Below are 12,760 nucleotides of genomic sequence, written 5' to 3' on the forward strand. Positions count from 1 at the left end.
GCATTTATGCTCCATTCTTGCCCCATTCTCCTCCCTAGTCTAATGCTATATCAGCACTCTGCTTTTTTATGCCCTTGTCTCTGTTTTTAGTGATCCATGTACTTGCACTCCCATATCTCTTTATTCCTCAATCCCATTTTGATTATTCTTCTCCCAAATAAAATGACCTCCTTATTTTTCTTATCAAATTATAATACCTGACATTTATGTTGATATTAGTTTGCTAATTATGCAAATTGTTATCTTGTAATTTATTACTTCAGTCTTGGCTATTCCCCCACCGCCACTACCCCTCCCCACCAATCTGTTGTCACCACAACCTTAGAAACTGTGATTTTTGACACCCCGAGTCTGAATAATTGGTGTAAATTCTGAGCAACCGTGGCCCCGGCACTGATCAAAGAGCTGTGCTGTTGACTTCCATGAACCTAAATTTCAGGTGTCCCTTATTTTTCAGTTTATGGATCAGTAATGTATTGATGGGAAATGGATATATGCCTGTATCAACTGGTATATTTCTGTCTACTAGGCTTTCTGTATTCATCACCTTTTAGGTGAAGTAGTATTGATAGCTGTACAAATTTGCAAGATTTTGCCATGCAGAACATAAATTTAATTCTATAAACCACTTGAGAGGAAAGAAAAGTTAAGGATACAAGTTTAATATTTTGATATTTCCCTTCTAAATTAACTTAAGCTGCATTTATGAAGGGCCTTCGCATTTGTGGCCTTGAGTCAGGTCATTTGGTGTATCAAAAATTGATGTGACGTTTCTATCTATAATTCATGAATGTTTCATTATTGAGAAAATATCAGCGTGTTAGTTCTTTACTGAAACACATGCTTTAATCATCAGTGTTGCCACAGTGGTTGAGGAAGCAATTCCATATTTTTATAGTCCTTTCAAATAGATTTTTAAGAAAGATTAAGGTGAAAAGAACAGTTTGAGCAAACAGTAGATTATGGAAAGCAATCTGCATACCTGTCTTAATCCCAAAATTATTTTGGTGTTGAAATTAATCCTGCTTTGTTAACCACAATTCCTACTTTAAGAAATGTAATTATTCATCAGCCAGTTCAGATGATTTTATTGTTTTTCATCTTTCTCTCTCCAACTCTCTCTTTTACATAGGTCATCAGCATCAGAATCTGGGTCACGGCCGAGGAAACCTTGTAATTGTACAAAATCTCAGTGCCTCAAGCTGTAAGTAAGATGTTTTCAGTCATGGTGCAAAACTCTCTCTGATTTTTATAATGATTTACTGAAAAGCACCCCAACCCTTGCTGCAACTTGAAATAATGACAAGTAATAAGTTGGGGCTTCTCGAGTTATGTTACTTCCATGGTTGTTTAGGCAAGGCAAATGATGATTTGTCATCATAAGATATCAAGGATGAGTAGCAGATATTCATAGAACCAGATGGACATGCCCCACATCTAAGTAAGATTCTTGTCAATAGCAAGATGGTGATAGATTCATCAACTGTTAGGTCATAGATAATGGGAGCTTTGTTTTCAAGAGAGTGAACATTCTGGAGGACAGTATAACAAAAGCATGTGACTCCTGATCCTGTGGACAGATCATAAATCAATCAGTGGGATAGGCAAGATGGAGCGATGATTAGAGGGGCTGGTTCTCTGAGATGATACAGTTGGAACTGCTGCTAAGACCGAGCCAGTGATTGGTGTCTGAGCAGACAGAAAATACTGAGGGCGGAACAGTGAAACTTTGGCAAGCTGGTAGAAAAGAATGTTCCGTCAGAAATTATTGTGGGAAAAGGAATCAGGGAGGCACTTCTGACAGAGGGCTGGGGTCTGTGGCATGACTAAACGAGCCGAGGGCAGAAGGTAAACAATGTGTGGAAATGACTAAAAGAAAAAATTGGTGTGAAGCTCCAGTCTGGAAAAAGGATTCTTGAAACACAATTTTTTCACCACATTTTACCCATTCTACCGCTTTGTCATTCCATGGTTGAGTAATGTATTCTCCAAGTCTAATCTCGCCATGAAGTTGCACAACACCTATTTATGGCATTTATGAATTGACATCAAACTTGATCATTTGTTGTCTTGTTTCCATCACCACTGCCCCGCCCTACAAATTCTTTTCATCCTGAATAAAAATGTTCTGTATAACATTATGATGCATAGCACCCTGAACTTAAAGCATGTTTATTTTAAAAATAAATTTTTAATGATTTTTAAAAAAATGTCAAGAAGAGATTTCAAATTAATCAATTTAATACTGGGGAAAATGCAATTCACCATCACAATGTTTTCATCTTGCAAACTTGATACAAGTTGCCACAGAACATTTGATAAAGCTAAATTAATTGTTGTGCTTTACTTTGTGTTCTATTTGTATCTTGATAATTTTGTCTTTTTTTAACGGAAGACTGGAGAGCCTAAAGCTCTGCTGCCAGTCAGAGACAGAATCTCTCCAGGGCCAGATTGTTCCCCAAGTGATGGACAATCCCCATCAGCAGACTCCATTGGTGCTTTCCAGCAGAATCGCAGTGAAGATAAAAGTCCTAGTAATGAAAAGCTGTTGCCTCTGAAAATCATTTGTGCAATATAACAGCTTGTGTTCACAGTTGATCTGCAAGTTTGGAATTAAGCTGATCACTTGCACTCAATATAGGCAGCATGGCAGACACACTGCCTCATTCTCCTGGACCAGCTCAGAAAATTATTAAAACTAAAATAAGTGAAAACCCCTTGTTATGTCTCTGATTAATTTATATTGCAGTGTCTTTAGAAAATATAAGCTAAGTTTATTTAACATCTTTGCTCAAGCTGCAATAAGATAGTGATTAACTCATTGTCGTTTTCAATGTATGTGTGGATATTTTAGATAAAAATCATTAATCTTCAATTAATATAAAATATAAACTTTTTATTTTAGATACTGTGATTGTTTTGCAAATGGAGAATTTTGCAATAACTGCAATTGTACGAACTGCTTCAACAATCTGGAACATGAAGCAGAGCGGCTAAAAGCAATAAAGGTGAGAATCTGTAGTTGTACCTCGAGATAAGAACGTGAAACTGTATTTTATCTGGCAGAATTGATTTTGGGATCTTGATTATCCTGAGAGTTGATTTTGGGATCTCTTCTGCCCAGGATGCCTCCTAACCTCTCCATTCTACTTTTATCCTTTTTACCCCACTTACCAGTACCCATTTTGGACTCTGCCAGTAATCATCCCTGCTCTCTGCATTTCCCTCCAGCGAGACCAGATGAAAATATGTGCATTATTAATAGATGGACATAGACCATAAGAACATAAATATACCATTCGGCCCATCGAGTCTTCTCCGCCATTCAGTGAGATCATGATTGATCTGATGTTTGGACTCGGTTGTGATGTCCCGGTAGCTCAATAATTAAAATTCACGTGAAGATTAGATGCTTGGGTAGGGTATCAGAGGGTGCATGGAACCTTGAATTGGACTAACAAGTGTTTTAGTACTTCCGAAAATGAGTGAATTAGAGAATTGACAACAGGACAAAAAAGCAAAAAATACCATTTTCTTGGCTGTTGAGTCAGATGTGATTTTGGGGCTGACTAATGACTTGGGTGTCATAGAATCCCTACAGTGCAGAAGGAGGCCATCCAGCCTGCACCGACGTCAGTCTCACCCAGGCCTTATTCCCGTAACCCCACGTAATTACCCTGCTAATCCACCTGACACTAAGCAGCAATTTAGCATGGCCAGTCAACCTAACTGCACATCTTTTGGACCCAACATTGCCAAGTATTTTTGTAACCAACTAACCATAGGACTTAAACGGAAATGTTGATGAATGGTATTGGCTGGAAGTGAGTATGTTGATGCAGTGATGTACGAATTTTACAGGTATTCTTTTGCATTTTAGGGAGAATGAATTTGGTGATTAGGTTGGCCTTTTCATTCAAAGCTGAGCATGGAATCTAACAGCCAAAACATATTAAATTACTCAAACAGAAGAAATAAATGCCCCCATTCTTAGTTGAATTCATGATCCCAAAATAAAATAACTTGTATGCAACATGGGAAACTTATTTCTCTCAAGGTCCTGTACATAGAAAATGCAAAGATTTTGACACAGGGAGCCATTTGGATATTTTTGCAAAAGTGAATTTTGATCCCACTTCAAAGATGATTGTGCACACTCCTTTCCATTGTTTTTCCCCCCACACAATGTTGTGGTTGATCTAGCATTGATGACCTCTTCCTACTCTTCTGGATGGCCATCCATCTACTAACCTGATGGCATCTCCAGGAACATACAATCCTGTAACTTTCATCCTCTGATACTCTTCAATGACTCTAGCTGCCTCTCAAGCTTGGAAGCCCTGAATTTGTGCTCCAGCAGCTGACAGGACGCATGAAGTGTCCTGAAGTCCCCACATGGTGCAGGAATTGCAAGCAACAGATCCATCCATGGTCTCTTTAAAAGAAAAAGCTCTACTCCCTCTTTAGAATCTAAGAACCTAGCTGTAACTTGATTTAATTAATGCTTTTAAACCTGATCTGTTCATACTTTCTTAGAAATTCACTTATTGTTATACTTGCCCTGATTTGAAGTTTTCGATTTTCTGGCTTGTAGTTTAAACCAGTGTCCTAGTTTACAGAGGGGGAAAAAAAGAAAAATGTCCACAGCCAATCACTTGCCTGCTTTCCTGTGTTGTTGCACTTTGATTGTTTTCTTTTGTTTTTGGAATGCCATCTGTCCACTTTGGACCTAGCGTTTTATCCTGTCACCGATCTCACTCTGTGGCTCCTCTCAGGCCTCGGAGGTCTTGCTTTGCTCCTGCTCTTGCTGATGTAACTTTTATTGCCTGAAGTCCCTAGTTCATGCATAAAATTTAGTTGCCCTTCTGGGTCAGCATCTTCAAGTTTTTGAAGGTTGCTTCACTCTCCAGTGAGGCAAAATAAATATCCACCATATTGTCTACCTACCTTTAATTTTTGAATACATTAGCTGTAATTTCTTTTCATATTACGTGCGACATTTTTATCTCCTCATTTCATAAGTCATGTCTCTGGATATGTTTTGCATAAAAATCAGAATCCTGTATTATGTGCATGCTGATTAAATGCAGTAACTTGTCAGAGGAATAATTCAAACTTAAACAATTTGATGTGATTAGTTCATTTGTATATGGCAGTTCTATGTTACATGTGTCTGCAATATTCAGACAATCTGCATTGTATATAAAGAATAATAGTGTTATGTAGTTAAATTATTGGACTAGTAATTTGAAAGACGGAACTAATCAAGACTCATTAGTTCAATTCCCACCATGGTGGTGTGCATGACAAATTCTGCTTTAAAAAATATATATACATTTTGAATAAAAGGCTGGTGTCAGTAAAAGTGATGAGGAAACTGTTGGAATGCTATAAAAACCCAACTAGTTGATTTATCTCCTTTTCGAGAAGGAAACCTGACGCTTGGTCTATATGTGACTCCAATCTCCCAAACAAAGTTAAAACTTCTGAAGTGGCCTAGCTAACAACTCGGTGATACAGAACAACTATGGATAGACAGCAAATGTCAGCATCACGCGTGATACCAACACCCAGTAATTATTTTTCATTAAAAAAGCCATTCAAGTTACTGTGTTTGATTGAAAATCTCTGGGGAAACTTAACAGTTTGAAACTTCTGACAGAGAAATTTTAGCTCGATCTTTTAATTAATAAAATAGTTTAGATTTATTTGACTTTGTGTTGTTCAAGAAATTCAAGGAAATTATGATGTTTAAGTTACTTGCAAACGATTAGTTTAATTTTAAAAAGTTGTCATATCAATTTTCCATTTAAGTAAATAGAAGTCTAAAATATGGTTTGATAGCACTATTATCTTTTGTAAAATAACATCAATAGTTTAAACTTAAAGCTAGGCCTGATACACAGGTGAGGATGGGGGAATGAAGTTGAGGGGTGTAGGGGAGAAGGAAAATGAGAAAAAATGCCTCTGGGCAGGTATCCCAATGTGCTCTCACCTTCTCCCACTTTTCCTTGGGGCAAGTTGTGTGCTGATGGGCAAGTTGTGTGCTGATGGCCACTGGCCAAAAGTCGCAGACAGCCAATTGAACTTCTTAAGAAGCCAATTAATAGTAGTTCCCAGTGAAATCCCTCTTTTTCAATGGGAATCAGTCTGTGTTCCCAATCTGGTAGTGACAAGAAAATGAGACCGTAGCAGGAGGAGCTGCCTCAGTGAAACTGACAAGTTGTGACAGTTTTGTAGTTACACTGAACAGTTACAGAAATTCTTGAGGCTACTTTGCACAGCACTGATACTGTCAGAGAATGTATCATTGCTGTGCAGATGTGTGCCAACTGGCTGGAAGACACATCACCCTACCAGCACTTGACCCACCCTCAATTGCACATTCCCACTGCCAGCCTCAGAGCGGCCTGGGAACACCATTCTCCTCTCCTCTGGGTTTGATTATGGTCTTGGGTCACTGTCTGTGTAGAATTTGCATGTTCTCCCTGTGTCTGCGTGAATTTCCTCCAGGTGCTCTGGGTTTCCTCCCATAATCCAAAGACGTGCTGGTTAGGTGGATTGGCCACGCTAAATGCATGGGGTTACGGGGATAGGGCAGAGGGAGGGCCTGGGTGGGATGCTGTTTCAGAGAGTTGGTGCAGACTCGATGGGTCGGCTGGTTTCTTTCTGCACTGTAGGGGTTCTATGAAGCAGGTGACTGTGTGCATTGCCAGTACCCAGCAAGGTGCCTGTCATGCCCCCTCTCCTGCTCCTAAAGCCCATGCCTCTGATTCTTGTCAAGTTATGTGATTTCCCTCCCCACCCCACCTCCAAAGAGGGAAAGCAGGGAAGTGCGAATGTTAGGAGTAGCTTATTTTCAGAGGAGTAAGGGACAATGGATATGATGACTACTTCCGGGTGCATGCAAGTAGGCAGATGGGAATGAGTGTCACCCTGAGGTATCCTGTGCTGGAGAACGGTGGGCAAGTTGGAGTGTGGAGCTTGGCATCTGGCAGTGTTACTTTGGTCCCCTGTTGTGCCATGCTGAGGTCCAGAATATTGGGCTTTCGTTGAGCTACATTTAAATAGCGTCGGAGGCCAACAACAGAGAAGTCGGCTTGGGAGTGAATGAAGATTTAAAATGACAAGTGAAATAGAAATCGGAGTAATGTTCAGGTTCCTACCTGAATACTGGATAGTATTAAAATAGGACTGTGTAACTTGCTTCAGCTAAGTTGATGTTTGTTGGTCTGCTTGGTTTGATGTTGTTCTTCAAATCCATTTAAAGTGAGATTCGACTGGTATACTTTTCAAAATGGCCCTGGTTTTGAAATAAAATCATATGCAGTGGTAAGTGATGGTCTCCATTGCCCTTCAGTGAATTGCTGAGACTGGTAGCTAACATGAAAAGAAATCCCAAAGTCTTCTATAGGCATATAAATAATAAATGGGTGCTAGAAGAGGAGTCGGGTCGATTAGGGACCAAACAGGCGATTAACACATGAAGCAGGGACATGACACAGGTATTAAATGAATACTTTGCATCTATCTTTACCAAGGGAGATGATGCCTCCCTAGTCACGGTGAAGGAGGAAGTAATTAATACACTAGGGTTTAAAATGATGATGTGGTGGATTTGCGTAAAGGTTGAGGCACCTGGATGGGATGTGTTGAAAGATACTGAGGAAAGTGAGTTGAAATTGTAGAGGCACTGACCATAATTTCACGGTCTTCCTTGGACTGGTGCCTGAAGACTGGAGAATTGCAAATGTTCAAAAAATGGGATAAAGGTCAACCCAGCAACTGCAAGCCAATCAGTTTAACGTCAGTACTGGAGAAACTTGCAGAAACAATTAAATCGGGACAAAGTTAAGTCATTTGGACAAATTAAGGAAAGCCAGCACAGACTAGAGGAAAAATCATGTTTAACCAGTTTGCTGGAGTTTGTTGAAGATGTAAGAGGGCTGATGAGGGTAACGCTGTTGATATTCTGTAGGTGGACTCCCAAAATGCATTTGATACAGTGCCATACAACAGACTTGAGCAAAGTTATAGCTCATGGAATAAAAGGGACAGAGATAAAAAGGACATAGATAATGACTGAATGGTGGGAAGCAGAGTAGTGTATATAATGGATGTTTCTTGGACCGGAAGATAATTTGTAGTGGAGTTCCCCAGGGGTCAGCGATGGGACCCTTGCTCTTCCCAATATAAATGATACAAGAGGCAGATACAAGAGGCAAATTCAAGACTTGCAGATGCAACTTGGAAGCATTGTGAATTGTGCAGAGGATATTGTAGAACTTTGAAAGGACATAGGCAAGTTGGTGGAATGGACGGATGAGTGGCAGATGGTGTTCAAAGCGGAAAAATGTGAAGTGATTCATTATGGTAGGCAGCACACTGAGAGACAGTGTAACAGGTACAACTGCACAGGGGGTACAGGTGCAGGGAGACCTTGGTGTATATGTGCATAAGTCATTGAAGGGTGGCAAGATAGGTTGAGAGAGTAGTTAATAAAGCATACAATATCCTAGGCTTTAATAAGGACATAGAGTGCAGGAGCAAAGAGGTTGTGTTGAACTTGTGTAAGACATTAATTTGGTCTCAGCTGGAGTATTGTGTCCTATTTGGAAACGTGGTGGCATTGGAGAAGATGCAGAAAAGTGCTACGAGGTTGGTTCCAGGGATGAGGGACTTCAGTTATGAAAATAGATTAGAGAAGTTGGGACTGCTTTCCTTGGAGAAGAGAAGACAGAGGAAATTTGTTAGAAGGATTCAAAACCATGATGTGTTTGAGGAGGTATGGAGATATTTCCTTTTGTGAAAGGATTGAGAATGAGAAGGCACAGGTTTAAGATTATTGGCAAGAGAAGCTATCGCGAAATGAGCACAAACATTTTCAGAGTGGTTGGAATCTGGAGTGCTTTAGAGTCTGGTGGAGGCTAGTTCAATCCAGGCATTCAAAAGGGAATTATAAAAAAGAATATGCAGGGCTACAGGGAAAAGACACTAGGTGAAATGCTCATTTGGAAAGCCAGTGCAGATATGATGGGCTGAATGACATCCTTTGCACTGTAACAATTCTGTGATTCTAGAAGAGGGAATGATGGTGAAGCATTTGTTGAGAAAATCAGTCGGCGGCTGAGACAGACAACTGTGCATTTGACTCCAGGGCAGGGCAAAATAGTCCTTATTTGATTCGGTACTTTCTGGTATTACGAAAATATTTTCTTTCCCCACTTGAAGCCAAGCAAGTGTTAACAAGGATTGTAACAGTTGTAGGAAAATATCACAAATCCAGCTTGTGTCTGAGATTTCTTGGTTGGTTGAAGTCTGTATTTTAGCTGCATGGTTGCTCACGATACCATCTAACTATGGAAGGATTTTTACAATGCTTTTGTGGTGTTGGTGTGTAACATAAAGGATACTGTGTTATTTTTTGTTCATTGGACTTTTTTTATAAATCTGGATCCCTCAATGTCCTAAAATCACCATTCCTTTCCAGGCATGCCTTGACAGAAATCCAGAAGCATTTAAACCGAAGATTGGGAAAGGAAAAGAAGGTGAATCTGATAGACGGCACAGCAAAGGATGTAACTGTAAAAGATCAGGATGTCTGAAGAATTACTGTGAATGCTATGAGGTAAGAATGATTGGTAGATATTTTGGTCAGGACATTCATTTTTGGTTGATTACGAAGTAAAGTCCAGAACTTTCACTGATCTGCCTGAGGGTCCAAATCTCAACCCAACTCACTAGATTTTATAGATTGATTATTTGAAAATGAACAAATTTGTGCAGCACATCCACAAGTTCCCCTATATCCACATTGCTTGTTACTTCCTCAAAGAACTCCTAATAAATTGGTCAAACATGATTTCCTTTTTATAGAACCATGTTGACTTTGCCTGATTCCATTGAGATTTTCTAAGTGCCCTGCTATAATCTCCTTAATAGATTCCAGCAATTTCGGATGACAGATGTTAAACTAACTGGCCTGAGTTTCCTGCTTTCTGTCTCCCTCCTATCTTGAATAGATAAAGTATGTTTAGTATTTTCCAATCTGATGGGACCTTTTCAGAATCTAAGAAACTTTGGAAAACTAAAACCAATGCATCTACTATCTCAGCAGCTACTTCTTTTAAGACCCTAGGATGAAGTCCTTCAGGATTTGGGGGATTTGTCAGCTTTCAGTTCTTATAACTAACTAACTCTCTGCTGTGAGGCAGCAGTGCCAATCACTGGGGTGGCACAGTGGTTAGCACTGCTGCCTCTCAGCTCCGAGGGACCTGGGTTAGATACCCAGCTTGGGTCACTGTCTGTGTGGAGTTTGCACATTCTCTCCCTGGTTGTGTGGCTTTCCTTCGAGTGCACCGGTTTCCTCCCACAGTACAAAGATGTACGGGTTAGATTGATTGACCATGCTAAATTGACTTAGTGTTCTGGGCTGTGTAGATTAGAGGGATTAGCGGGATAAATGTATGGGGTTGTGGGGATAGGGCCTGGGATGGGGCTGTTGTCGGTGCAGACTTGATGGGCTGAATGGCCTCCTGCACTCTAGGGTTTCTATGATTTTCTCAGTACCCTTTCCCTGGTGATTGTAATTGTTTAAATTGCTCCCTCCCTTTCACCTCTTGATGGACACTTGATTCTGTGATGTTATTTATATAATCTACAGTGAAAAATATTGTAAGAACTTTAGAGTGCAACAATACGGGAGAGGCTTGGAACAGATGCAGCAACTGGTTTGGAGCACTTAGACTCTTGCAATAGTCTGGATGCAGACCAAGATCTGCCATTTGAATATGTCTTGTACAATTTTCTCTACCATGGACTGTACCCAACTTGTGTCATATTTTTGGGAACTTTAGTGGTTTTAATCCTGGATTCCAAAAGGCAATATTGATACTCTAGAGTATCTGTTCCTGTATCCTAGTATACTGCCCTGGACAGTTGCATTCCATATGCTATATTCTCTCCTCTTCAAGTCCCTTGAATTTATATATAATATATATTAAATATATATATATAGTTCAAGGGACTTGAAGAGGAGAGAATATATATATAGTGCCGTTAATGTAGAAAATCTGTCTCAAGGTGCTTCAGGGAAAAAATGCACCAAGTCGGAGCAGAAGATCTTTGGAGGAGCAGCTTAATATGAGGCTAAATAATTTTAAAGGGTCGTAACAGAGAAAAGGGAGGTGAATAGGTTGAAAGGGTTTCTGGAGGTAATTCCAGAACGTGGGGTCTCGGCAAAGTTATATTTTCCCAAGGATATATGCAGAACAGGAATGGATTGGAAAGGGTTATCAGCAAGTGGTTGAGAGATGCATGGAAGTAATCAGAATTGGCCATGGGAGCAGAGAAGCAATGGTTGTTGACAAAGATGAGAGAATTATTTCCTGAAGGCATTTGATAAGGTGCCACATCAAAGGCTATTTTGAAAACAAATGCTCATGACGTCAGGAATAACATTGGAATGGATAGAAGATTGGCTAGCCAACAGGAAATGTGGTAGCCATAAATGGGTCTTTTTTTGGCAGGATGTAACGAGTGGTGTGTCACAAGGATCAGTGCTGGGGCCTCAACTTTTTAGAATTTATACAAATGACTTGGATAAAGGGACTGATGGTATTGTTGCTAAATTTGCTGATGATACTAGTTGAAGAGGACCTATGATATATGGGGAGATAGGTTAATGAGTGGGCAAAATTCTGGCATGGCGTATAATGTGGGAATATGTGAAATTCGCCATTTTGGCAGGAAGAATAAAAGTGAAGCAATGATCGAAATGGTGTGATATTGCAGAGCTCTGAACTGCATGAATTATAAAAGGCTATGGTACAGCAAGTAATTAGGAAAGCTAATAAAATGTTAATTTATTGCAATGGGATTTGAATACAAAAGAGTTGGAGGTTATGCATCAGTTGTATAGGATCACACCTGGAGGACAGTGTACAGTATTGGCCTCATTTAAGGAAGGATATAAATGCATTAGAAGCAATTCAAAGATGATTTACTTAACTGATAGCTGAAATGGCAGATTGTCATATGAGGAAAGGTTGTACAGTCTAGGCTTGGATCTGTTGTAATTTAGAGTAAGAATTAACTTGATTTGAATTGTAAAAAATCCTGAGGAATTTTGACATGGTGGATATGGAGAGGATGTTTCCTTTTGTGGGAGAATCTCAAACTTAGGATCACTGTTCAAAAATAAAGGGTCGCCCATTTAAGACAGATGAGAAGAAATTGTTTCTCTGAGGGTCACGAGTTTTTGGAACTGCCTTCCTCAAAAGTTTTAAGTTTAAAAGTTTATTTATTAGCGACACCACAAGTAGACTTTCATTAACACTGCAATTAAGTTGCTATGAAAATTGCAGTGGAAACAGTTGTTGAATGTTATCAGGGATAGACGAAAGGTTACAATCAGATCAGCCATGATTTTATTGAATAGTGGAATAGACTTAAAGGGCTGAATAACGCAAGAAGAAATTTTATGGAGGTAGATGTTAGGTCAGAAGAATAAAAGGTCAATACCTTCTGAGGAGAGAAGGCATTGGGAGCCGAGAAGGAGAAATCGGAGGATAAGGATAGTTTTAGATGTTGAAAAGGGATATTGGCACAGAATCATTGGCGTGTCTTTGAAGGATCAGTAGACAATGAAGAATTTAAAGGGGTGAGGGGGTGGAACAAGATGAGGTTCTCAGCGAAGGTACCAGAGGAATTGGAAGAGAGGCTAAGGTTTTGCTATTACTTGCTGTAGATAGTGGAATGT

At 39.7% G+C, this 12,760-nt stretch overlaps 1 protein-coding gene across 1 annotated transcript in view; it reads left to right on the forward strand.

Annotated features, from left to right (window-relative positions):
- Positions 1-12,760, forward strand: part of lin54 (lin-54 DREAM MuvB core complex component) — a 58,650-nt gene that overhangs the window by 36,640 nt on the left and 9,250 nt on the right. Inside the window, exons 9-11 of the mRNA XM_078214331.1 lie at positions 1,133-1,204; positions 2,906-3,008; positions 9,491-9,628. Coding sequence (XP_078070457.1) covers positions 1,133-1,204; positions 2,906-3,008; positions 9,491-9,628 — 313 coding nt within the window. The remainder of the gene's footprint in view (positions 1-1,132; positions 1,205-2,905; positions 3,009-9,490; positions 9,629-12,760) is intronic.

The sequence above is a fragment of the Mustelus asterias genome, chromosome 1 (genome assembly GCF_964213995.1).
Source record: "Mustelus asterias chromosome 1, sMusAst1.hap1.1, whole genome shotgun sequence".
Lineage (NCBI taxonomy): Eukaryota > Metazoa > Chordata > Chondrichthyes > Carcharhiniformes > Triakidae > Mustelus > Mustelus asterias.